Consider the following 26,993-nt stretch of genomic DNA (forward strand, 5'->3'; position numbering starts at 1 on the left):
AAAAAAAAACCTAATCCAAAAATGGGCAGAAGGACTAAGCAAGCAATTCTCCAATGAAGACATACAAATGGCCAATAGGCACATGAAAAAATGCTCAATATCACTAATTATCAGAGAAATGCAAATCAAAACTACAATGAGGTATCACCTCACACCAGTCAGAATGGCCATCATTAAAAAGTGATAAATGCTGGAGAGGGTGTGGAGAAAAGGGAACCCTCCTACATTGCTGGTGAGAATGTAGTTTAGTGAAGCCATTAAGGAAAACAGTATGGAGATTCCTCAAAAAACTAAAAACAGACTTACCACATGATCCAGCATTCCTACTCTTGGGCACATATCCAGAGGGAAGTCTAATTTGAAAAGATACATGCACCCCAATGTCCACAGCAGCACTATAAACAATAGTTAAGACATGGAAGCAACCTAAATGTCCATCAACAGATGACTGGATAAAGAAGCCATGGTATATATATACAGTGGAATACTACTAAGCCATAAAAAGAATAAAATAATGCCATTTGTAGCACATGGAAGGTCCTGGAGATCATCATTCTAAATGAAGTAAGCCAGAAAGAGAAAGAAAAATACCATATATCACTCATATGTGGAATCTAAAAAAAGAAAAAAGAGGACACTAATGAGCTCATCTACAAAACAGAAACAGACTCTCAGACCTAGTAAACAATCTTATGGTTACTGAGGGAAAGGGGGTGGGAAGGGATAAATTTGGAAGTTTGAGATTTGCAAATGTTAGCCACTATATATAAAAGTAGACTTAAAAATTTTTCTTCTGTATAGCACAGGGAACTATATTCAATGTCTTGTAATAATCTTTAATGAAAATGAGTATAGGTATGTATACGCATGACTGGGACATTATGCTGTACACCAGAAACTGACACATTGTAACTGGCTATACTTCAATTAAAAAAAAAAAAAGTCACCCAGTTTTAGGTCTATTAATTTTTTGGGGGGGGATGCTTGTTTATCTCTTTTTTAAAAAAATGAAGATACTAGCCAACATGTTATCTTATTTGACATACATAAATCTCAATAACAAGGACTGTTAAGCTCTTATTTGGCAAAATGAAAGGTGAGTTTATGTTCTTTACAGTTTTTCCTTGGTATAAAATTTTATACAAAAGTGGTATTTACATCGGGAAGTCAAAGGACAGTTAAGATTGGATATGCTAATATTGTGAAAAGGGACAGTTCCAAACAGACAAAACTACATGACCCAAAATATGAAGTTAAAAGCACAGAGGAGTTTGCCTGGAGCAGAAAGTCTCAGAAATTGAGGGGGGGGGGAGCAGACTGAGGTTATCCTATTTAAAATGACTTTAACTCCAGAATAAGAAACTTAGACTCCATTCTATAAGAAAATAAGAGGATCATAAGTCTCAGTTTGCCCAGGACATTCCTGATCTATGCATCTGGCTGGTTTAGCATTTGTCCTAAGTTTCACTTTAAAACATACTAGTATTAGTTGCATCAAAATTTGTTGGGTGGGCTTGACAGACCTCTTCCTTGCACTTCCAGTTCCTGCCATGATCTCGTTTAGTAGTGTAAGCTGTGTAATGAACAGAGCTCTCACTTTAATGTGTAGGTAAGTCTGAAAGATAACTAGCGATAACCCAACTTCCCCTTCCAATCCTTTCTTGATGTAACATAACACTGCCTTTCAAGGACAACAGGTGTTCACTGGTAAAAAACAAAGTGAAGTTAGACATGAGCCCCCAGAAAGAACAATTTCTTTTAGTCTCCAGTGGTGATGGGAGAAGTAGTTCATATCTCCCTCCCTACCAGCTATTTGGTGCACCAAGGGAGATGTAGGAAGCAGTAGGAGCCAGCTGGTGATGCCAGTGGGAAATTATAGTGAAATAATAGTAGAATTAATTAGAAATATATGCAAGAGCTTTTAGAATAGTCTGGACATTCTTCCTACACTGTTCTTGTCATTTACTGTAGGAATAAAACTAACTACATATTAATTTTATTGTTGGCTATGCTACTAAATTTTGCTAAAAAAAAAAAACCCTTTCAGTAGCAATGAGCTGGAAAAAAAATACAAGTACATGTTTAATAAAAAATTAAACACTAAATTTCTGCTTCTCGAGAAGTTGATAATGAAAGTATAATTTGAACAAAATATTGACATTTACCATGGGAGGTGCAGTGATAACACCAGCCACAAGAAAGTGAGAAGACACAGAACTCGTGAAGAAACTCAGCATCTACTTCATAAGTTAGTAGTTATCTTGAGACTGCCTGAAAACGGTGCTTCTGCAGCAGTACAGAGTTTGCATCTTGCCAAGCATGACTTTTCATAAGAATTTAGTGTTGTTTGATAGAAGTTTCTAAGACGATGGAAATGTTCTACATCTGGCTGCTGAGTAATTAAAAAGCAATCTAAATAGTCACATGTGCTTAGTGGCTTCTTTATTGGACAGAGCAGTGTTAAAACAAGTAACAGTAGTTCTAAATTAATTTTGTTCATTTTTTATTCTAAGTTGTCTACTGCAAGTATGAAAAGTGAAGTGATAGCTTTAATATGTTGTCTCCCTTAATTAAAAGTCTTTCTACACGGTCAAATGATACTGATTTTATATCAATGTTATCAGAGGTTTTAAAAAGGAAATCAGATTAATTCCAATAATGGTTTAGTTTTCCCTTCAGTGCATGGAAACAAAGTAAAGCTTCTGGAAGTTCATTCTATACAAAATGAAGTATCTGACATTATTGGGAGTTCTATTTCCATTTGAAAAGTTCAATGCTAAAGATAAAATTCTTAATGTTTACACTAATAACACACATTTTGCTGGAGTACACCATTGTAGTAAAAACAATGTTCTTATTATAACAAATCTGTGAAACACAAATATACTTGGAATTGGAATTATAACTCACAATTGTACCCAAATGACCTATGATAATGTACCAATCAAAACAGAAGCCACAGTTGTCAAATTTTAAAATTTTATGTATACCGAGAATAACTGAACAACAAAAATTTTTTAACAAACTGATGTTAAATACACAAAAATACTTCAGCATTGCAGAAGATACTTTTTCTGCTGCCTATCATCAATGAGATTTTTTAAATACTTGAGTCTTTGAAGAGTGACCTTATAAAATGTTATACATGACTTATAATGATGGTAGTATTACTATTATTGGAAGCAAATTCTCTAAATCTTGGTTGCATTTTGCTCAAAATGAGTTAGAAATCTTTAATCAAATCACTCAACTTAAGCCTTTGAAGCTTTTAGTGAAATGCAATTAATGAAAGCAAACTTATACTGAAATTCATCTCTACAGAAGCAAGTAAGAATTGAACAAACTGTACATTAAAACGTGAAATGGTGAATGATTTTATTTTGAAATTCTATAACTGTTCTTTGGAATACTTTGACTTTTGGGAAGAATCTTTTGATAGATCTCTTCTTTTTAGTTGTACAAATTTATGTTCTGTTCCAGAATGACATGAAGTGGGCTTAAAATTTGTGAAACATTCAAGGGAATCATAAATAGAAAGAACTTATTTGATGAATTTTGTCTTTAAAAATACTGTAGACCTTAGTATAGAAAAAGGGTACTCTACATGCAGGTGAAAAGACAGAATCTATAAAAATGCTGAAGGTGAAATACTGATCCATTTCAGGTAAGGCAAATTTTTAAAAATTGAGACTTCCATTTAGTAGGATTTGCTCTAAGCTTACCAGGTATGTAAGGACCTAAAGAGAGTATTTTCTTATTGAAAAATATTATAGTTCAAAGAAAAGAATTAACTGAACGTCTCACTTCAAATTTATTCACTGTAAAATGAAATTCTGAAGAAGACTGCAACCAATTTTATAAGAAAAACAAAAATAAGACTATATTGAAAAAAGCATATTTTTCAGAAAAATATCAACATCATGTTAGAGACAGGCTAAAAAAACTGATTAAAGTACATGAATACATAACAAAAATGACTACTTATGTTGATGTTTAGACTACATGTTCAATGTAAAGAAAATTTTTTAAATGTTTTAATGTCATAAATACGTTTTTTAGGAAAAAATGTTTTGAAATGGTTTTTGAATAGAAATATGTTACAGATCTACTGAAACAGAATAACTTGCCAATCAATAAATAATTTAAAAAAAACTGTAATTTTAATTATTTTGAAATTCTTCTCCCTACTCTCAAAGGCGTCCTGGTTTAGATGATAAATTAAGAAACCCATTATAAGTTTCTGAGCAAAGGACTAATTCTATCAAGACTTTATCCTCTTTATGATATAGCCACAAGAAGCCAATGGCTACCAAGGCATTTGTCACTACGTGGATTCACCATCCTCATGCAGCAGTGTTCTTTCCCTAAGATGACTACCCCTCTGTAACCCTTCCACTGGGCCTCATGAGATTCATGGTCAGGTACTAACAAAATCAGCTTTTTTCCTGAACATTCCTCTGAGGACACTGCTTCCTCTTCAGCCCTCTTACGTAGTGGCTGATTTTTTTTCTACATCCCTCTGGGGCCTGGAGGTGGGCCTCTCCTGTACTCTATTACTACTTCCATTCTCTTAAAAAAGGCAAGAAACTGCCATCAGACCACCTACAGATTCCTAAAGAGAAACTGCCCTTATTCCCTAAGAATTTTTAGAGGGTTCTCTCTCTAACAACACTATCCTATCACAATTCTTAGTATTTCCATATTCTTGTAGATGAAACCTTCTGATACTTCATCTTGTCCTCCACCCCATCTTAGACTCCCATGGTCCTAGCCTAGATTTTGTCTTTACCAACATTGCAACTGCTTCATGACCTCAACTGCAATCACCCTGATCACTTACCTTTTCACCATGGACCCTTAATATCCTAACTCCAATAATTTTTAAATTCTATTAGGATCTATAATCTACTGAAACTACCTTTTAACTGTCTCTCATCCCCTTCAAATTCTCATATCCCACTTAATCTGGTTTAAAGTCTACAGCCTGTTTTTAAAATCACTCCTCTGTATCAACCTCAAATCCTTCAGGCCTCTCTGACGTTGTCATACCAGGCAAAACCCCAACCCTGGTTAAATCCAACTCTCTATTAATAAATTTGCCCTTGGAGAGCTAAACAGGCCTGGAGAAAACACATAACGAGGTTATTTGGTCTCACTTGAAATTCACGATCACTAATCTGAGTTAGGCCTTTAGTGCTGCCTTGCAATCCAACGACATTTCCCTAGTCTATTCAACTTTCCCTCTCTACTATCTCCTTATCTGTCATACATATGCTGTAATCTCTCTTACCTTGAAATAAAAACCTTTCCTGACTGTACATTCCTTTCTGATGACTCTCACAAACACTAATTCCTCCCTTTCCATTCTCTTGAATCCACTGCCAACAAGGCTTTTATTCTCACCACTCCATAAAAAAAAAGCTCAAGATCATCCAGAGCCTCCATATCACTAATTCTAATGGTAGGATTCTCAGTCCTCAACTTGACCCACCAGCAGCATTTGATAGTTTATTACTTCCTCCTCCTTAAAATACTTTATTTGGCTTTTTGATGTCACTTTTTTTTTTAATGTCATTCTTATCTCTTGGTTTTCTACTTTTCTAGCCATCCCTTCTCATTCTCTTTAACTGGATCCTCCTTCTACTTGATCTCTAAATATTTTGCAGTGTCCAGGGCCTAGCCCTTGTACCTTGTTTCTTAACTACATTTACTCCCTCCCTAGGTGATTTCATTCAAGTTCATAGCACCAAATATCATCTATATATTGACAACTTCCACATTTAAATTTCTAGTCAAGACCTCAGTCCTGAATTCCAGGAGGTAACAGCTAAAGATGTAGATTTCTATCTCGAGATCACATTTCTTCTCAGCTTTAGATCCATTTATCCAACTGTCTACATCTCTGCTTGGATTTCTCAAAGAAATCCTATACTATGTCCAAATGCAAACTCGTAATCTCCAAACCCGTTCTACCTCTGAAATATGCTCCTCTCCAAACGTGCTGGATATCTGCAAATGGCTGATTATTTCCCCTAACATCCAGAAATGCAGATGTTATACCAGACACCTCCTTCTCCTTTCTTCATATCTGATCCATTCTATTGATTTTAAATATTTCCTGAATGCATTCTCTTTTCTCCATAGCCATGCCTACTCTAGTCCAAGTTTCCATCACACTCAACCAGACCAACATAGATACCTGCTAATAGTCTCTCTACATCCACTCCTGTTCCTTTTACAATTTATCCTTCACGTATCTTCTGAAAAACAAGCCTGATCATACCTTTCTGCTTCAAATACCTTTCTACTGTTTTTAGGACAAAAACAAGATTCCTTAGTAAAGCCCAGAAGGCCTTGGATAGGATGCCCACTGCCTACCTTCACAAATTCATCTTTCATCAATCTTTGCCTCATTCTCTACACTTTAGCATGGCTAGCTTTCTTTCAGTCTTTTGAGAATATCATTATCCCTACTCTCATTGGATCTCTGCACATAGTGTTCCCTCCGCCTGGAATGTGAACACCACCACGCCACTGCCACCATTACCCATCTCTCTATACTTCTTTAGATCTTCAGTCTAACACTCTCCCAACTGAGCTATTTCAGCTAGTTTCTCTATACTTCTTAATGCCTACTCAATCTTCAGATCTCATTTCAAGAAATACATTCTCAGAGAAGCCTTCTCTGTCTCCTCTAACTAGATCAACTTCCCCTCAGATATGCTTATCATTGCACATATAACTTAATATTTCTAAGTATAACTTTAAATGTACATTTACTTTTGCAATTAATTTGTACTCTATGTCTGTCAATCTACAAAAAACTTAAGGTCAATGAAGAAAAGATTATGCTTTGTTTGCACTATTATTTCCAGTCCCCAGTGGAACAGACATGCAAATATTTTTTCAATGAATGTATCAACATAGAAGTGACAATAAAAGCTGCTTTAACCATTAAAGAAAAGAATGCATTTAAAAGTAAAAATGGAGTAACTACAGTTCAGGCATTCAAAACAGAGCTAGGTGGCCACAGTGGATATGGTTTTAGATGAATTTTTGCATTACTGAGAACCTGAATTTTCTGAACTGTATCAGACACAAGGATACCACCAGTGGTTCTCAAAACAAAATCTGGAAGCAGCTGCCAGCTATAACGTGGTCTCAAGATCTCCACTTATAATTAACTGTGCCACCATATTGGCCTCCAGCCAATACTTAACAAGCACCCTTACTTCCTGCCAACTTCAATTATAATTCTTGACAATCCATGTAATTTTGTAGTTTTTGCTGTTATAATCCTCCCTCATTTTGTAGTCCGACAGAACAAAAGTCAAGCACTTCTTTAATCTGTGTCTCCCAGGCTATAGTCCTCAATTTGGCTCTAACAAAACACTTTTCTATTCTTAGTGTAGATTGTTTATTGATTGTTTCCCTCCATAAGGACTAGAGTAACCCTAGGAAAATACCACCATTTAAGAATCAAGTAGAGGAAATTAGAAATAAAGCTGTCAGAAAACTAAAACAATTAAAAAAAAAAAAGTAAAGAACATCATGAAAGGCAAGGGAGGATAAAAACACTGAAAAGATAGACCCAGCCATTTTGACAAGCAGGCAGGTAGCGATCTGGCAAAATTAACAGTGCGAGGAGCAGAAAGGAAGTGAACAAAAGGAAAACGCAGGGGAAAGTTCGCATTATTCCAAATCCTCTGAAAGTAAGATTTTACACTCATTAACTTTCTTGATATACTAAAACTACCGTGACAGTCAGAATGGAACAGTAAATCTAAGGAAAATTTACGTGCCATTTTAGAGTTCAGCCTTATTTCAATCTGGGTGAGTCATTTTAGGCTGACTGTTTACATGACATATAAGAATAACTGTTGTAATATTCACACCCAAAACGTTCTTTTTGTTTCTCAAAGTACCTTACCTCCCAGAATCATCAAAACAGACATCTGTGTGTCCCTCTGTGTGTCCATATCGCATTGGCTTCTGTGTGGCAGGCATCTTTTCCTCTACTTACCTGAAAATATTTTATAAAAGCTACTATTATTTTAGAAAACAAGAAAGCCAGAGGCTGAATGGGTAAAAAGGAAGGTTAATTTCCTCATGGGCACGCCCTCGGCAGCCCGTTTTCCTAAGCCCGAGGGGCACAAACAGGATATAGCGGAGGGTATGTCCGACACTACGTGGGGGAGAAGACACGCTTCCCTGCGGTGGGCAGCAAGGACGCGGAGAGTGGCAGACGACTCACCCAGGAGACCGAACCTCCGCGACTGAGGAAAGGTGAGAAGCAACCGCCGCCACAGGGTCGCTTCCCGCGCTCCGGCGTGCTCCCACACTGCGCCTGCGCCGTCCCGCCCACACCCAGCGCAGGTCCCGACCCGGGTCGCAGGGCGGTGGCGTCACAGCTGCGCGCCCGCCGCAAGGGGAAAAGCCGGTTGCTGGGGGCGTGAGGAAAAAAGGGACGGCGCCGAACGCGGAAGTGGTGGCGGCGCCGCGGGAAGCAGGTGGAGGCGGTGACCGCGACGTCCGAGATGAGAACCCTGCGCCGAGGAGTGGGGGCTTGCAAACCAGCATCTGCATGGTAGGATCTTCATGAGGTGCAGGAGTGGCTGCGCCTCCCTTCTTCACCTCAGCGAGCACTCAGAGTGATGGTGGTGGTGATGGCGGCAGTTACTCGGACAGCCTCGGTTAAACTGCGCTTCGAGAGGTGAGTGGGGGAAGGGTGGGTTGCTGCCTGGCCTTGCCCTTCGGGGTCTGCTTCTACTTTCCTGGCGCTCCTCTCAGCAGCCATATCCGGGTCCCTAAGCGGATCCAACGCCTCCTCGCTGGAGAATGAGATCTTTGGGCATGTTCGTTAAAGGAGAGGAAGGCGAGACCCTTCTCAAGCCTTTAATCTTGTCATTTCTATAGAGATAAAGGAAGGAAGACTTAATCTCAATTTATGGTTCCTGGAGTTCTGGTGTGTATATTAATGCTTTTTCTTTGGGACAGTTTAAATACATCCCTTAAAAAGAAAGTAACCCAGGTTTCCCTGTTCAGACCCCACCTAAAGTTCACTAAAGTACATATTTAGATATAGAAGAGCTAGAATTAAAGTACCTTGTTGAATACTTCGATCGATCCTTGCAGTCTGTGCTAAGGTCTTGGCCATTAAGTTTATGCTTTGCTTGTGTTTCCATCTTCTCCATGTTAGGATACAGGTCTCTAATGAAAACCTTCAAATAGTATTTTTTTGTGATACCCACCTTCTAGTCTCAATCGGACCTCGTTTATGACATAACTGAGACATTTTTCTGTTGTAGATATTTTCCTATTGTTTTTCATTTTGGTTCCATTGGGAAAAGTTGCAAATGCATATTTAGACAAGCCCGTGGTATTGTTCTTACCGTGGTGGCATTGTATAAGGGGTTGTTTTGAGTACTAGGGCTCCAAATACACTTGCTAGACACTGAGGTTTGGTATATAAATGAAGAGGAAGAGTGATTGGTTGAAAAAGAACTTGGAATTTGGGAAAAAAATAACCAACCTATTGTTGATTTCCCGCAAGAACAGAAGATACCTGAGATGATTCTTTCCCAGTGACTTAGTATTATTTGGAGATGATTCGTTGTTTAGGTAGACTGGTTTACAATTTTTTTTATCCGAGTAAACATCATTGGATAGACTATGGGGTTCAAGATGAGCTCTGATAATTGCAGCCTCTATATCAAATAAATCATTGTGAGATTTCAGTGTAGTACTTCTCAGAGTTCAGCATGAGAAGAATCCGCAAATTTGGAACAAGAGTTACAGCTATAAAATGCCCTAACTGTAATATCAGGAACCATGTGACTTTAAAACTATGAATGGTGTCTGCTCTTCTCTCCTTTCGCTCTGCCAAGCAGTCAAGTCAAGCTATACGTTAAAGAAATTTTTTTTTTCTTTTACAAATTTCACACGTATAGAAAGAGCTTGGGCCCTAGGTTTTAATTTTGACTCTGACAGTTACTCATTATGTGACCTTGAATATGCTTCTTTACTTTTCTGAATGTCAGGTTCCTCATCTCTAAAACGGAGATAACACCTACCCTCATAAAATTATCAGTATATAGAAGGTACTCATTGATTTACAAAGCTAATTGTTAATGATGTCTTGTGTTATTAACAGGGTACTTTGAATGGGCACTTAATGGTTTTATTTAAAATGGAGTTTGAATCATCCAGTAAAATTTTTCAAATATGAGAAGATGTATTCTTGCTTCTGTCAGCATAATGTTTCCACATTTCCATTTCTGTTTCAAATTTTTAAAAAACAAATTTTAATGTCTTCACTGAGTTTATGGTCTTGTTTAGGGAAACATTCAAACAGTATATACAAGATGATAGTGTGGTAATGAAATGTGTATAACTTAAATGTTAGAAAAATTGGCTGGTTATTTAAGATGACATAGCTTTTTAAGAAGAAACCAGTGTAGCTGTCTGTCACTGTTTTGGCTGTTAAATTTTTCCAAATGGATTTATCATTAACAGTACATGTGTCATAGGAACCGGTAGCTGAATAAACTCACTGAAAATGATGCCAAGGTCCGCACCTTCAATTGCAGTGAAGGTTAGGTAGCTCTGTTCTGTTGTGACCATTCATAGTACCCTTAGGCTCACAAATGTTATTGTTCTCAAAGACAATAGGGTGAGAAAACATGAATAGATTACCATTCTACTTATGGCAGTGAGTATTATCTATATAAATAATAATATCATATAATCTTAGTCACTTTATCCAAGAGGCATATCAGTATTGCCTTATGGAAGGAGTTTTAAAAATGCCTTTTTAATAAAATATGTATTTGATGTGAAAATTATTCATCCTGTGAAAGATAAAACTAGAAGAGAGTAATAACAAGACTGAGGAGAGCAGAGTATTGAAAAAAAAATTGAAAGCAGTTTAGAAATCTGAAGATTTTTATATCTCTGATAGTGTCCTGAAGTGTAACAGCCTATTTAATTTATTTTGGGGGTAAATAATATGTACATGTGTATAAACTTTCTAAGGTGTTAACGGAAAAACAGTAAAATTCCTACTCTCAGCTACCTAGTTCTACTGGCTAAAGACAGCCAGTATTTGATTTTTCGTGTTGTTACATTGACATTGGGTCCTTACCACAGCAAGACAGATAAAATCACTGTTTTATCAATGAAAAGGCTGAGGCTAAGACAAGTTGTATTCTGTCCAAGGTCACACACTTAACCAAATGTCAGAACTAGAAATAGAACCCAGGTCTTTTATCTTCTGATCCAAGAAGTCTACTGCCTCTCCAACTTTTGCCATAAAACTTAGAATTTAGTTTTATCAGAACATGAAAGCAGTTTAAGTTTAGAGTAACCTTATACTAGTTTGTAGGTAAAACTTGTTACCCAAGCATAATTGTAACCATATGTAATTATTATACAGCAATGAAAAGAATAATATATAGTCAGTTTTAAAAAGAAAGGCTTTCCCTACTATTTCTGTTCAAATCTATATATTCAATTAGCTTGTAAGAAACTACAACTTTTTTATAATTAAGTTTGTTTATTTACACCCATAATATTTTCCAAGAATTTAAGATTCAAAAACTTTTAAAAATAGCATGTGTAATATTTGGAACAATATAAAGTGCTTTTTGATATTTCAGAAATGCTGAAGCATCCGCAGCCTCAGATTTGTGAGGTATGTTTTTGTGCAGATTTTCTAGCCTTATATGTGACCTTTGTTCCCTCTCATTTCTTTTCCTTAATTTTGCCACTTTCCCACCTTGTATTTTTAAAAATTAGATTCTTCTACATGGAAGACTCTAAAAAACACTGGAAGGCAGCTAATATGTATTTTCATTAAGCTCAATGTTTGTTATTTTCATACAGTTTAATCCTGGCAGTAAAAACATGAGGTAGTTGGCACTACCCAGATTTTATGTGAAAACTGAAGCTAAATGAAATTTTTAAAATCAGGTGGCATAGCTAGTAAGTGACAAAGTCTGAATTTTAGATCATGTTTGATGATTTAGCAGTTCATGCTATTTCATCTGCACCATGCTTCATTTTTAACTATGGTATAGTGAAAAACTAGATTGTTAATTTTTTATGGATCTTTAAAACTTAAAATTTTTCTTTTTAGTCTAAATTGCTCTCATAGGAAAAAAGACTGCAAGGAAATTGGCCAAAATGTCTAAACTGATTGCCTCTAGATAATTGAATTATAGTTTTTTTGCCTTTTTGAACTTTCTGAATGTTCTATATATTTTATGAGCATACATTATTTTTATAATTAAAAAATTACAAATTGAAAGGAAAAAAATACATCTAAATTATTTTCTAAAAATTACATCAAATAGCTTAAATATTCTTTTTTTTCTCTGAAGATACCAGAGATGTGTTTTATTATTTTTTTTGTATGTATGTTTTTTATTGAAGTATAGCCAGTTTACAATGTTGTGCCAGTTTCTGGTGTACAGCATAATGCTTCAGTCATACATGAACATACATAGATTCATTTTCATATTCTTTTTCACCATAAGTTACTACAAGATATTGAATATAGTTCCCTATGCTATACAGTATGAACTTGTTTATCTATTTTATATATATTAGTATCTGCAAATCTCCACCTCCCAGTTTATCCCTGAATAGCTTAAACATTCTGGTTTCTAAGATTCTCTTAAGGTTTTTCCACTTTTAGAAGCTTATAGTGCCAGCTCTTAGTTTTCTGTTCCCTCTTCACTTTAAATTAACCTTCTTTAGTGACAAGTCTTAGATGTTTCTCATTATCTTTAGTTAACATGTTCGGGGAACGTATGCTCATTTTAATATTAGCCCTAGTTAATGTTTCTCCCACAGTTTATTCCACAAAAAGGATTTATAATGAGTTAAATATAGGAAACTGTGGCTTACGCAGGTTTCTTAACTGAAGGACCTCTTGGAACTTTTTGCTAAGTATGCATTGTAATCTTTCAGAGGTGAAGTGGTTCCCAAACTTGTTTGACAAGGAAACCTCTGTTTCTCTAGAATATGTATTAACATCTTTTAGCACTATTGTCCACAGGAGTTCAAACTGGGGGACACTGGCATAACCAAACTATAATTAGGAAATTAAGTGGAGAAAGTTCAGAGTAGGGAAGGGAGAAGGGAGGATGTGGTGGTGCTAATCAGTGTTTTTTTGTTTGTTTGTTTTGTTTTTGTTTTTTTTAAGTAAATACAGTTAAGTCCCATGAGCCATGGCTTGGTAGCATGAAAAAGGGGATACTTTAAAATATTTACTGGAAAATGAACTTGTATTGCTTTTGTTAACTAGAAAAAAACATTTTTTAGTTCAGATTTTTTTTCTTAATTTGAACAAAACCGTTTTTCATATTTTTCCTTAACCTGCCAAGGAATTTATCTGTCAACTACTATCCAGTATAGTCCATTTGTGACCCCTAATAAATGTTTCCATAGAATTGAACTCAAATATCAGACTATGATCAATATTAAGGACTATGATCCACAGAATCCAATTCAGATATCATGGATTATGACCAGAATGTGTTCAAGGAGTTTTGGGGCATATGATGGCAGGTAAACTTTGGAATCATGTATTTGATAAGGAAATTCCCAGGGTTAAATAATTTATTTACACATTCTTTATGTAGTAAATTATTCTGTGTACGATCAATTTTTTAAATTTAATATTTATATGAATTCTGGTCTTAGATATGCATCAGCATTGAAGACATAGTAGTTCAATGAATAATTCATATAGTAATGCTCAATTATCCAACATCATAGAGAATACAAATGAAGTGTTTAGATAAATGAAGGTTAGCCCTTTAATTATTGGCTTTTTAAACTGTTTTCTATGGAAATCTTGAATTAAAATCACCTTCCCAGCCTTATTCAAGAGAATTAAGGTAAATGTTATTTAAATCTGTTATTAGTATAGAATGGTCACATTCGATTTATCCTTTTATTACTGTCTTTGCAGTTGATGGTAGGACCTGGAATCAAATGGCTAGTGAATCTGGGAACTTGCTTTCTTTTTCTTGAAAAAAGCTTTTATATAAACTTGCTTTAGACATTTGCCTCTTGCTCATTAAGAAATAATATTTTTAAAATGTCACTGTGTACTCCCCAGGGCAATGTAACTTAGATTCCTTCATAAAAAATTAATTATTGAATTAAGAAGCAAAGCAACCTTCTCCCAAGTGATTCTTTCACCCTCTTTAAAAAAACAAAACAAAACAAAACAAAAACTTCTTGTTAATTACAAAGATCTTTGATTTGTCAACACCTTTCAAAGTATCATTTCTGACTTCTATACTACATAAAAATGATGGTAAAGCTGCGTTTTTTTCATTTTGTGTCTCATTTATCTCATTTCAGTTTGTATACAATTTCAACAATTAATGATAGAGTATTTGAAAGGACTCATTCAAATTCAGAACCCTACACTTTTTTTTTTAACATTCAGATTTTACATGTATGGGCACGACACCGAAACACTTTTTTTTCTTTCTTTAAGCAGGTGCTGGGGATTGAAGCCAGAACCATGTGCATGCTGAGCATTTGCTTTACCACTGAGCACTTTTTTTAAACTCATCTTTAGTCTTTAAAAATAAAAAAAATTAAAACTTTCTCACTAAAAATTAATGTTTTTATTGAAACCAATATTATTGAATTTTTTAATTTTATGAATTTTGGTTTAATGAAACTTTTGGAAGAGATTAGAAAATCTTTTTCCATGTGTTTAAGTGCAAAGATGTGAGAATTTATATACTTGATGCATTTTTATCATTTTTGTAACAAAATGATGTGATAGTGAAGGAAATTCTGAATGTCTTTTTTCTAAAAGGATCACTCCATAGCAAAAGTTTTTTTTAAAGTGGTTACTTTCTTAGTAATTAAGATGTTATCTAAACCAGGAAGAGACCAGTTAAATGTTTGTTTTGCCTTTCTTTCTTAATATTCCGAAGTAGCTTCTCAGAGCCAATTATTATCCCAGTAAACTGCATCAAATTTGTAATTTTGTAAGAAAAAAATGCATAACTTGTCTTAATTTCAACAACTTAAGTACTTTGCTCTGAGATAACTACCAAACTTTGTGTGTTATAAGATTTCTATGATTTCTGTTTACCAAGTATTGTAAGGATTCTCTTATTTAAGATATGTAATCCACAAATCTATTCCAACAGTGGGGAAGCAGTGCAGTGAAAATGAACAGAGAAATTGAGAGGGCTGCCAGCAAGTCTTCAGCTTTTTGGAGCTCCCACTCTTGCCTCAAGAATAGCACTGCATCACACACAAGTAATCATATGACAATGATTGGAAGTATTGCCTGCCATATATTCAATATTAATAAATTTTAATTTTTAGACAGATATAAATAGAAGTTAAATTTTCTTCCTACTTTGAAGATTGCAGCATTAAGTGACATTTTGGTCCGTATATTGATATGATATATTTTACCAAATATATTTTTGCCATAACAGTTTATAAAAGTGGAAGCATAAACTCAGTTTTCTAGCAAAAGAATAGCTATGTGAAATTTATATAAGGTTATTAGTCTTAGATTTTAAAAAATTGTCAGAAGAAGATACTCTATTTACTAACTTTTTAAGTGTAGGTAAATGTATGGAAAAGTCATCTAAGGCAATGGTATTTTTTATTTTATGGACACTTATAGCATTAGCACATATAAAACCGGTTAACCTAAAATCCACAGATACTTGATTGATTAGTACCTATTATATACAAGTTGGCAAGCCTTGCCAAATATAAACCTGTTATATTAGCATGTAAACTTGTATAGCGTAAGGCTGGAAATTAGTTCTCTGGGGGAAAATGTCAAATTGTTTTATAGCTTCATGGTCTGTTGAGTTTTGGCTATACTTGGCATATTGATCCTTTTTACTTTGAAACATTAGTTATCATCCTGAAAATTATATTTGCTCATAAATTTTGTAGTTAGCATTGAGCTAGAGACAGGTATTTCTGTGATTTCTTTAATTATGAACTCTATAAAATTGGCTTAGGTACTTTAATAAAACAACATGTAATATCTGTTCCTTTTTCAGAAATGAAAAAATATGTTAACATTTATTGTATACTTGCTATATTTAGGATCTGAGCTGCTTATTTTACATATATTATTTCATTTAATCCCCAACAGCCCAATAAAATAGATAGCATCAGTATCTCCATTTTACGGATGAAGAAACTGAGGTTTCAGGGTCATGTGGCTAGTACAAAATAAACTGGACTCAAACTGTATTTCTAATGCCTGCCATCATTGTGCTGTGGAATTCCATCCTTGTCATATACATGTATAGAGATATTGAAAATGTTTAAATAGTTACTTCCAGGTGGTAGGATTGTGGAAGAGTTTTACTTTTTTCTTCATAGCTTTTAAGTTTGAATTTTTCATGGTGAATATGAAGTACTATTTTTATTTATGTCTATTAAAATGATATACATACCTAGGTTAAAATTAAATTAAGCTGAAAAACTTAGATGAGCTAAGAAATCGTGCAGTCCTTTCCTACCCATTCCAAAGTCATCTACTTCCAAATTTTTAAACTTTTTTCCGATATTTACCTTCATATTTCTAAATCATTTGCTTATACTTCTTTTTCTTGGTGCATCAGTAGAAATGGTTGTGTTCCTGTTATGATAGATGAGGATTTACCTATTTTTTAGTCTCCCTCCTCTCTTTCCATTCTCTTATTACACAAAGAGCCTTATGTCCTTGTGTGGTTGTATGGACTGGTTGCTCTCCAGCAGCTCCAGATACCCTGTTTTCTGGAGGTGTCCTTTCTTAATTATCCCAGGGACTCACATTTCCTCTCTTATGTTAAATATCGTGTTTCCTATGTCATGTCCCTTGTTTTGGGTTTACACCATAATTTTTGAAGAGCACATCCTCCTGTATGAGGTAAAATTGTTGATACTTTGCACTTCGGAAAATTTCTTTATTTTATCCTATTTCATTGGTAGTTTGGCTGGGTATCTCTTCAAGGTTGGAAGCTGTCCTCTAGCTTCCAATGTTACTTACTCTTGAGAAAACAGATGGTATTTTATATATAATCCTTTGTGACTTTTTTCCCTCAGGAAGTCTTTCTTTCTTACTTTCTCTCTCTTTCTCAGCTTGGTCATATACATTGATTGTAAGAGCACTTAACATGAAATCCACCCTCTTAACAAATTTATAGGCATGCAATGCAGTGTCATTGCCTATAAGACAGGAAGACTTTGGTATCTCCTTTTTATCTCTAGGGTTCTAAAGTTTTAGAATAACGTAACTTGGTGTGTATTTTCCCTCATGCTGGGCACTCATTGTGTTCCTTTTATATGGAGGCTCTTATCCTTCAGTTCTGGGAAATTTTCTAATACACTTTCTTTTATAATTTCTCCCCTTTATTTTGTTGTTATTTTCTGTGAAATGTCTGTATTGATACTCTAATTTTCTTATCTTCTCTTTCTAGTTAACCATTTTTTCCTCTTTTTTATTATTTCCTCAACTTATCCTCTAACTTTCTTATTAAATACTTTATTTCTGCAATCATGATTTTAATTTCCAAAATTTTCTTATTCTCTGATTGTCCCAACCTTGTCTTACTCATTCATTGGTATATCTTCTCTTGACTTGGAAGAAATCTATTTTATTTCCTGTTGCTTTCATGGTTACTGTTTTCTCCAAGTTCTTTATGTTTTAGTCACTGTTGTTTATGCTAGAGGCTTTCCTCCAAAGTCTGGTGACCTGTCATATTCTAGAGTGAATGAAGCACAACAGTGCTGCCTAAAAGCTGTATGTGAGCAGGCAGGGCTTGTGGATGGATGAGCTTCACAGCATGCTTGGGTAGCCCTCCAGCTTTTTATTGAAGGATATCTAGTTATCAGCATCCGTAGATCTTCTCTCTCTGGCTGTTCTATTTCTCCAAAAGAGCACCTTCCAGTATCCTATTAGGAGGTATAAGTCTGGCTGCGGGAGTTCTGGAAGCTAGAGGGAAGACGGGAGCAGGGAACTTTCCTTCTGATTTTAGTCCCAAAGCCTGCCCCCTATCCTCACTGTGTCTGGCATCCAAAGTCGTGAGCCTCTCTGGTTCAGTTTCTCCAAATAATAAATATCCCATCTCTTCTAAGTGTAGAAGTAACCAGAGAGGTCCAACTGCATTTAAACAAATTTTCAAACTGCCTCCCATTTTCTGCCCTGTTCTCCATCCATATTTTCTATAGCACCTGGTTCCTCTGGGTCCTGGACTTTGCCTGCTCTGTTGGCTTGCTTCTCATCCATGTTGCCTCTGTGCCTGGTGTCACCCACCTCTCCACTGCTGAGTCAGTCGTTGCTACTCTGTTCATTTTCTGTCCTTGTAGTTTGTGACTCATGTTATAGATAATCTGCTAGTTTCACTGAAGATGAGGTTTGTATTTTTATTTCTCATTTTCCCTTCTGAGAGAACTGACGTCTGAGAGGAGGATGGAGCCAAAAGGTTTTCACTTAACCATTTTAAAACCAGATCGTTCTTTCTTTTATACTCAAAAAAAATTTTTTTTTCATTTTGAGGGGAAATCAAGTTATACTACTCATTAAGAAATTTAATATGGAAGGCAGCAGTTATAACTAAAGGAAGCATTAGAATCACTAAAAGTTTATAGGAGATTCAGTTGTTTTTGAAAGTAGAGAGAAGTTAAGAGAGAGAAATAGAAGCAGGCCCTGGTAAAGGTGCAATGTCATCAAGAGCAGAGGTAGGGAGCTTAGCTCTGATATCGAAATGAAGGAAGATGAGGGAGCTCATACCCATAAAGTAAAGTTGATCACAGAGTTAGTCAACTGCTATTTTGATATTTGTAAAGTAAGTAAATTACCAAGCATCTCGATCCTTAGATGATATACTTTTCACATTACCATGCTGAATTAAAAAGTTGAAATTATATAGTGTTAATAAAAAAAATCTGCTTGGGGCTCATTTTTAATTTATATCTTGAAAAATCTAAGTGTAAGCTCTTAGTAACTAGTATCTCTTCTAATTGGTAACTCTCATTCTTCAGCCTACTTTGTAGCTTCTACCTGTTTATTTTTGTTCAGTGGAATTTACTCAACAAACAGCCAAAACATACTATTGAATATAATTTTGGTGTACTAAGTGATGATGTTTCTTACAAATTAGATTTAAAAATATTTTTCTCTGTGGATTTTAAATGATTATGTACCAGTGAGCTGACTAAATCAAAATAAGTATAATCGCCAGGTGCTATTCAGTGTTTAGAAAAGGGGTAGTTATGTGGCAAGCCTTTATCATTAATTCACACTTTAAAGTACTTCCCAATCATGTTTTCCACTGCAGATACTTGTTTCAAACCCTACTGCTTTGAAATTGGATCTAAACATTTATTTGGCTGTTCAGATTGTTAATGCTCCTCTGACATAATAAGAAGCTTAATCATTGTTAGAATGTTGAGTGCAACTGATTTTCTCAGTCACGAAATTCAATTTTCACTTGTGAAATAGAGATTATTGAATCCATCCCCCCAATTCTGGGCTTAAATCTTATTCCACCTAAGAATAGGTAAGTAGTTTCCATCTTTGACCAATCATTACTATTAGTCTTAATAAAACTCAGTATTTTGCATTATAATTCTAATATATCCAGCCAATTTTATAGGAAAGGCATTGCCCTATAGGGCAATTTTATCTGCTTGTTTTTCATAATTATCAAGAAGAATACAAGGAAGTGTGTGTAGTACTAAATTTTTATCTAATTCCGAATTTTGTAAAAACTGCCTAGACCAATATTGAAGTTGACCAGTTTTTAAAACAAATTGACAAAATAGCATTGGGAATTCTGCACGACATTTCTGCTGTTCAGTGGTGATTATTTATTTAATAAATTCTTAACAGCTTTTATAATTTAAAACTTCATATTTTCAATCAATAGGAAAGAGAACAAGAAGAGAAGTGAAGAAACTATACAGGGTAATGGTCCTCAAACACCAGCTCACCAGTTTCTCACTATCTTACAAATAATTCCCTGGTCTGCTATGAAATTTAAAAAGTAATAGGAGGAGAGATTGGCAAGATGTACCTCAAAACCAGAAATTTTTCACATTTCAGACATACATTTTGGCTCAGAGAGGAGGCTGGGCTCTTGAAAATTAGCTGTGGGAAGGGAACTCGGGATTCTTAACTCCATGGCACTATGAAATTATTAGTATATGGTAACACAGTTTATTAAAATGGTAACAAAAGATCTTGGAACTGCCTTCCAACATTTCTAGTACTTCTTTTAATTTACTAATTATCCTTTTTCATATTTTCATCTTATATCTAATTGATGCTTAATATATAAACTATACAATGTTAATGACAAATGATTAATTTTTTTCCTTAGATACATCCAGAAAGTGCCCAGAAGAGACTTCCTGCCGGAAAAACTGAAAAAGCAGTATTTATAACAGTGGAATTTGTGGATAATTTGTTAAAATGGCAGAAAATAGTGAAAGTAGTAAGAATGTAGATGTAAGGCCCAAAACTAGTCGGAGTCGAAGCGCAGATAGAAAGGATGGTTATGTGTGGAGTGGAAAGAAGTTATCTTGGTCGAAAAAGAGTGAAAGTTGTTCAGATGCTGAAACAGTGAATGCTGTAGAGAAAACTGAAGTTCCTTTAAGGAGCCAAGAAAGGAAGCACAGCTGTTCATCTATCGAGTTGGACTTAGATCACTCCTGTGGGCATAGATTTTTAGGCCGATCTCTTAAACAGAAACTGCAAGATGCCGTGGGGCAGTGTTTTCCAATAAAGAATTGCAGTAGTCGGCATTCTTCAGGGCTTCCGTCTAAAAGAAAAATTCATATCAGTGAACTCATGTTAGATAAGTGTCCTTTCCCACCTCGATCAGATTTAGCCTTTAGGTGGCATTTTATTAAACGACACACTGCTCCTATAAGTCCCAAATCAGATGAATGGGTAAGCACAGACCTGTCTCAGAGTGAATTGACGGATGGCCAGCTGAAACAACGGAGAAACATGGAAGAAGAGGTCAACTGTTTCTCACATACCAATGTTCAGCCCTGTGTCATAACCACTAACAATGCTTCAGGTAGAGGTGGTCCTAGGGCTGACTCTATGATGAACCTGGCTTCAAGTAACAGTGTAGAAGATAGTGATATGGATTCAGATGATGAAATTATAACACTTTGCACAAGTTCCAGGAAAAGAAACAAACCCAAATGGGAAATTGATGAAGAAATCCTGCAGCTGGAAACACCTCCTAAGTACCATACCCAGATTGATTATGTCCACTGTCTTGTACCAGACCTCCTTCAGATCAATAACAATCCATGTTACTGGGGCGTTATGGATAAATATGCAGCTGAAGCTCTACTAGAAGGAAAACCAGAGGGCACCTTTTTACTTCGAGACTCAGCACAGGAAGACTATTTATTCTCTGTTAGTTTTAGACGCTATAGTCGTTCTCTTCATGCTAGAATTGAACAGTGGAATCACAACTTTAGCTTTGATGCACATGATCCTTGTGTCTTCCATTCTCCTGACATTACTGGACTCCTAGAACATTATAAGGACCCGAGTGCCTGTATGTTCTTCGAACCACTTTTATCCACTCCTTTAATTCGGACTTTCCCCTTTTCCCTGCAGCATATATGCAGAACGGTTATTTGTAACTGTACAACTTATGATGGCATTGATGCCCTTCCAATTCCTTCTTCCATGAAATTGTATCTGAAAGAATATCACTATAAATCAAAAGTTAGAGTACTCAGGATTGATGCACCAGAACAACAATGCTAGGAAAAGGGTTGGAACATGAGAATGATTGTATGCATATTTTCATTTAATATTTTATTTTTCTTATTATGCCACTTTGAATTTTTCTACAAGGGCAGTTGAAGTGTAAAATAAACCTCTGCCCTAAATTTTACTTTCAGATCAGTTTATTTTTCTTAGGATACAGTAATGTTTAAGGTTACACACTAGGGGTTAATGGATACTTTTGCCCAGGTGTTTGGTTTTTGATTTTATCATGTAGATTGTATACTTAATTTTTTCCTTTTCTTAACTAATTTGCATATGATTCAGGGATATTTGAAATTTGGTAGGCATTGCAAACACAAATAATCTGTATTTCATACTTTTCTTTAAAAATAATCCTTTGTCCTTTTCTACATACAAAATGCTTTGTTAACCTATGCCATTGACACTCCTACACATAAAATAGTTTCCCCATCCCTTTTTAGAGTTGTTTTAAAATTCTTCAGTAAAGCTGAGTGTATTGTAATTTACAATCCACACTAATGTAATTGATGGGTTTTTTATAATTTACTAATAGGGATGTTAAAGGTTAACAAAATGACTTAAATCAAACTTAATGTGTTTTCACTTTAAGTAAAATAAGATTACTAAATTTGATTAATCTCCTCAGTAAGAATCAACTGAGGACATATTTCGGAGGTGAATTTATTCTTCTATAATGTGGCATGGTCATTTGTTATTCTTTGAATAGATCTTTCTCTCAACCTGGAAGAGTTGCCATCTTCAGAACCTAAGTATTATTCCTTTCTCACTGGAAGCTTTAAAAATAATGATAATACTATTAATAACTAGTAGTTACTAAAGTAAGAAAGCAACTGGGGTTTTTCTGTATTTACTTACGAACTTTGCTTCTGCATAGCCCTTTTATAGAAACTCTGAGCTTTTTACTTTGGAGAAATGCCACAGCTTATAAACAGGCACAAATTTCCATTGGTAACCGAAGAGATCTAAGTAGTTTTTCATTATTTTAAATTGAGCTTGAATAAAAATTCAAGAAGTAAACATGGAGCTCAGTATTCAGGGGGCTTAATATTGTTTTAATCTTCAGGTTTCAAATAATTATTCCTATTTTCAGAATTAATAAATCTATTATGGCTTAAAAAAACAGAAAACATTTTGAGAGTTACAGGGCTTATGCCATACTGAACAATACTGGGCACCAGGCATAATATTTTAAATTTACTATCTCAAGAACAGGGAAGCATTTTTAGAAACATCATGATCCCAACGTAGTAAAATAGATGGAGTGATCGCCTATCCAACTCTTTTTGAAAGAATCAATGAATACTAAGATCTAGACAGTTGTTTCTTCTGGTGAGTTGTCAACCCCTCTGTACAAATTAGCATTTTTAGTATCACAGTAATCGATTTCTTGATGCTAGCTTAGCTCTGGTAGAAAGCAGCATCTACTTGGATTGAAACAAATTTTACTCAAATTTCCAAGTTAGGTGTTTCTTCAGTATCATTGCTTTTATGGTGAAGTAGCATTTCCCTTTCCAGTTCTGCTGTTAACATAAAGGTGGCATTTTAAAATAATTGCTTAAATAAATTTTCAGCAGTTATCACAATATTAAACAATCTACTACCATTATCCTCTAGCATTTCTTTTTTCTCAGTGATCTCGAGATTGTCTTGGTTCTAGTGAGGGCTGGCTACTAAAATGGCACCTCTCTTAGCACGGATGAGGCTCAGGATATCAACACCAGTGTCAGAATAAATACCTCTTCTAAAGATGGTATTTCCCTTTTACAAAAGTGGGGAAGTCTCATACTACCTCATCTTTATTGTGGCACTTTTGTAGATCACTGAGAAGCTTATCTTATTTGCCAGTATAACACTTCCTAAATATCCATCTTTAGTGAAAGAAAATTAATAGTATGGTAAGACTCTACCCATGATTATAGTTTTTTATCAGAATTTGATATTGAGACTTTCTGTTTCTATGAAACAATATTGTTTTAAATGTTTTTCTTTTAAAAATAACTTTTTATCAGTACAGAAAAACAAAGGATGACTAGCTACCAAATATTCTGTTAAATGGTAATTTTATAAAGAAAAATGAAATAAAATTATGTTGTCTTTTATAATGGTAAAAATTAGTATTTATATAAAAATCAAGATCTAAGTAGCTTTTCATGATATTCAAACTGGTTGCTTGTGATATATTTTCTCTGGCTTTCTAATGTTTTCAACTTCAAGGTATTGATAGGTGTTAACATTTTCAAAATACTGCCATTTATACAGCCTTGAAGTAAATGATCTAATAAATGAAAGCAGGGAAGAGACTGATTTACTCTGAAACAGTTTGTATTTTTCCTTTGCTATTTGTAACATTGAAAAGAAATCTGGAAAGTAGACTTATAAGATTTGAGAAGGGAATTGTTTACCATGAAGGAAAAAGAAGAGTAATAATAAGTTAGTTAATTTTTTAAAGCATGAAGGGATTGGAATTTAGAAAGGTTAAATCCTTTCTCAGTGATTTTTGAGGATACGTTTGGAAGAACATTCAGTATGTAGAAGCTTAACTCATTAAAAAATGTAAAAATGTAATTATTGGAATTATGTGTAAGCAAAATGAGTATAAGTTTTGAGAGGAACAATGTGGAAAGATAAATATACCTAAATATAAATTTTGTAACTCTTAAGTTGGACATTGTGCGTTTGAAAAGTGTAAATTTCAGAGTTAAGAAAGCGTGCAGCATGGTGGAAATGTGTAGAGTTTATTGGTGAGAGAGAATGGGGTTAAAAGAAACAAGATAAAATATTAAAATTAAGAACTTAGGCATTACCTCAGGGAAAAGCCTTGACAGTGAAAGGGAACTACTTAATCGCTAATAGCTAGTCTGGACCAGACACTTAAATGCGCTTTGGGAATCATCCTGCACTAACCAGGAAATAAACTTGACTTTTGTATTTCTCTATGAAGCTTTCAGGAGTACCCCCCTTGCTCCCCCTTTTTTTAAAGATACATCATCTTGCTTCATCCTAGAATTCCTGAAACAGGCTGAGTTTTTTAGGTTCTTTGAGCGTTTTTATGATTTATGAATTATATCTGATCTTTCTATAACCATGCCATTCACTTAAATAATTCATAGAGGGGATGGTTTAATTTAAAGGAAGACCTAATAGGAAGAAGATTAAAGGAAGCTTTTAGTCAGCCTGCGGCTAGATTTATTGATTTGGTGATCAGACCTGTGTTCTTTCCTGAATTTCAGCTAATGGCAAACTGTGGTCAAAAAATGGCTTTCAGTTAAAGTTTTGATGTCTTATTATAAATAATATAAAGAATGTCTAAGTAATTAGAAATCCTTTTAAAAAAAAAGCGAATGTGGCAAATAGGACTCATCATTATACAAATTCCATTTCTTTTTATAAGAAAAACACAAACCATTATCACTTATTCATGAGCCAAAGCCATTAAGAAGATAAATCAAGTTATCAGCTTCCTGTCTCTGAAGTTTGGATCATTTTATAGATCCATGTAATAGAGAGAGCTTCCTTCCTATGAAACAAAAACCTTGAGACCTAACTCTTATAAAACACATTTATAGTTTTTGTTAAAAATCTTTTTTGTCACTTTTAGCTATAACCAGAGTCAAATAGGTTATATATTGATTTTAGTAGAGCAAATTTCACAGGAAGAAGATTTAGTTATGTAACATTCCTGGAGACAACACAAGGGAAACTTTCGATGTAAAATAGATTGTGTGTTAGGTAATTTAATGCCCAAATGAATAAAGGATTTTAAGTCAAGCAGCTTATTGTTTCTACTTTGGAAAAAAACTTAGTTTTAACATAATTTTATATTCATTTTTATTTCTAAAGAGCAGAAAGCACAAGGGATTTTTCTTTTTCAATGGCCTATTAGAAATGAGCAACACGACAAGTCTGTCTATACTATCCTAATACATTAAGAAATGGACACAAAATAGAAATTTTGGAAATGGTTTGGCTTCTAAGTAGAAATGTAGACTAATGGATATATAAACCCAGTGGAAAGGGACTTAAGGCACATGAATCCTGTTTCAAATAAAGCCAGTCTTTTTTTTTTTAAGTGAAGTAGTCAATTACAGCGTGTCCATCTCTGCTGTACAGCACAATGTCCTAGTCATGCATATACATACATACATTTGTTTTCATATTTAAGCCAGTCTTTTTGATTTACTTTTTAATTTTGAATAGATTACTCAATCCTAAATCTTTCTTTGCTTTTATTTCCTAGCACATAAAATATAGATAATACTATTTGTCACTTGACTTCCCGAAGGTTAATTCTTCAATTTAGAGGTAACCCTTGGAGCATACTTGAAAATAATTTCTGTACAATACTAATGTGATGATAGGTTTTCAAAGTATCCCCTTAGTGAATCCTGCAGATTCACATTCACTTCTTTTACTCTGTAATAGGCTTTCTTGACTTGATTTGACAATAAAGATAACGGTACAGCTTGAATTTATGGTTTAGACTCTGCAATTAGATGGACAGTTGCAATTTTCTCTTACCCTTAATAAGGTTTGTGTAAAATTGATGTTTGCCTAAGTTATTTTAAAAGTTGATTACATTTGCAGGAAGTAAAGATAATCACTTTTGCTGTGGTTATAATCAAATCTAAGCTTTCAGACTTGAGAGTGTAAAACTCAAGGACATTTACTTAAATTATGCCGACTTTGCTAGAATTGGATAAATTCTGTATAAACCAAGTATGAACTTGATATATACTTGAATATACAGAGTTTTAAGTAGTAACTTCATAAAGCTATTAGTACTCTTACCAGTCCCACTTGTATGATCCACCCTTTACCCAAAAAGGAGTGTTTCCATTTCTATTTCTAATCCTTGAAGTTGAATGTCTCTTGGATGTGAGTTCAAATAAAATGATCTGAATAAATTTTCACTTATTAAAACTTCATATATAAAATCCAAAGGCTTTGTAGTTTGTTTTTAAAACATTGTATATCTTTACCTGGCACATTCAACTTAGAACCTGATAAGAGAAAATTTTAAATATGTATTACATGTTTTCCTTTCAGTTTTTAGTGTGTCCTTTTGGGTCTTCCCAGAAGCAGATGCCAAGATGTGCTTAAATGTGCAAGAGACTTACTGGAGGGTGGTGGACATCTATGAAGAATAAAGGGAAAGGGAGCAGGAGAAGGTGGGGAAATCTTCCTACCACGTTGC

At 34.6% G+C, this 26,993-nt stretch overlaps 2 protein-coding genes across 3 annotated transcripts in view; one reads left to right on the forward strand and one right to left on the reverse strand.

Moving 5' to 3' along the window:
• WDHD1 (WD repeat and HMG-box DNA binding protein 1) overlaps nt 1-8,362 on the reverse strand; it is a 57,396-nt gene extending 49,034 nt beyond the window's left edge. For both annotated transcript variants that reach the window (XM_072963068.1, XM_006199759.4), the window contains exons 1-2: nt 8,255-8,362; nt 7,931-8,023 (exon numbers count right to left, since the gene is read on the reverse strand). In XM_072963068.1, the coding sequence (XP_072819169.1) occupies nt 7,931-8,007 (77 nt within the window). In that variant the 5' untranslated portion in view covers nt 8,008-8,023; nt 8,255-8,362. The remainder of the gene's footprint in view (nt 1-7,930; nt 8,024-8,254) is intronic.
• A 73-nt stretch (nt 8,363-8,435) lies between these two features.
• On the forward strand, nt 8,436-25,573 carry SOCS4 (suppressor of cytokine signaling 4). Its single transcript, XM_006199758.4, has 2 exons — nt 8,436-8,713; nt 20,379-25,573. Exon 2 carries the CDS (start codon nt 20,471-20,473, stop codon nt 21,791-21,793), a length of 1,323 nt encoding a protein of 440 aa, XP_006199820.1. The 5' UTR covers nt 8,436-8,713; nt 20,379-20,470; the 3' UTR covers nt 21,794-25,573.
• The last annotated feature ends 1,420 nt before the right edge of the window (nt 25,574-26,993 follow it).

The sequence above is a fragment of the Vicugna pacos genome, chromosome 6 (genome assembly GCF_048564905.1).
Source record: "Vicugna pacos chromosome 6, VicPac4, whole genome shotgun sequence".
In the NCBI taxonomy this organism is placed as follows: domain Eukaryota; kingdom Metazoa; phylum Chordata; class Mammalia; order Artiodactyla; family Camelidae; genus Vicugna; species Vicugna pacos.

Coding starts and splice junctions, on each gene's coding strand:
- SOCS4 (XM_006199758.4), top strand. CDS start 20,471: ATGGCAGAAAATAGTGAAAGTAGTAAGAATGTAGATGTAAGGCCCAAA.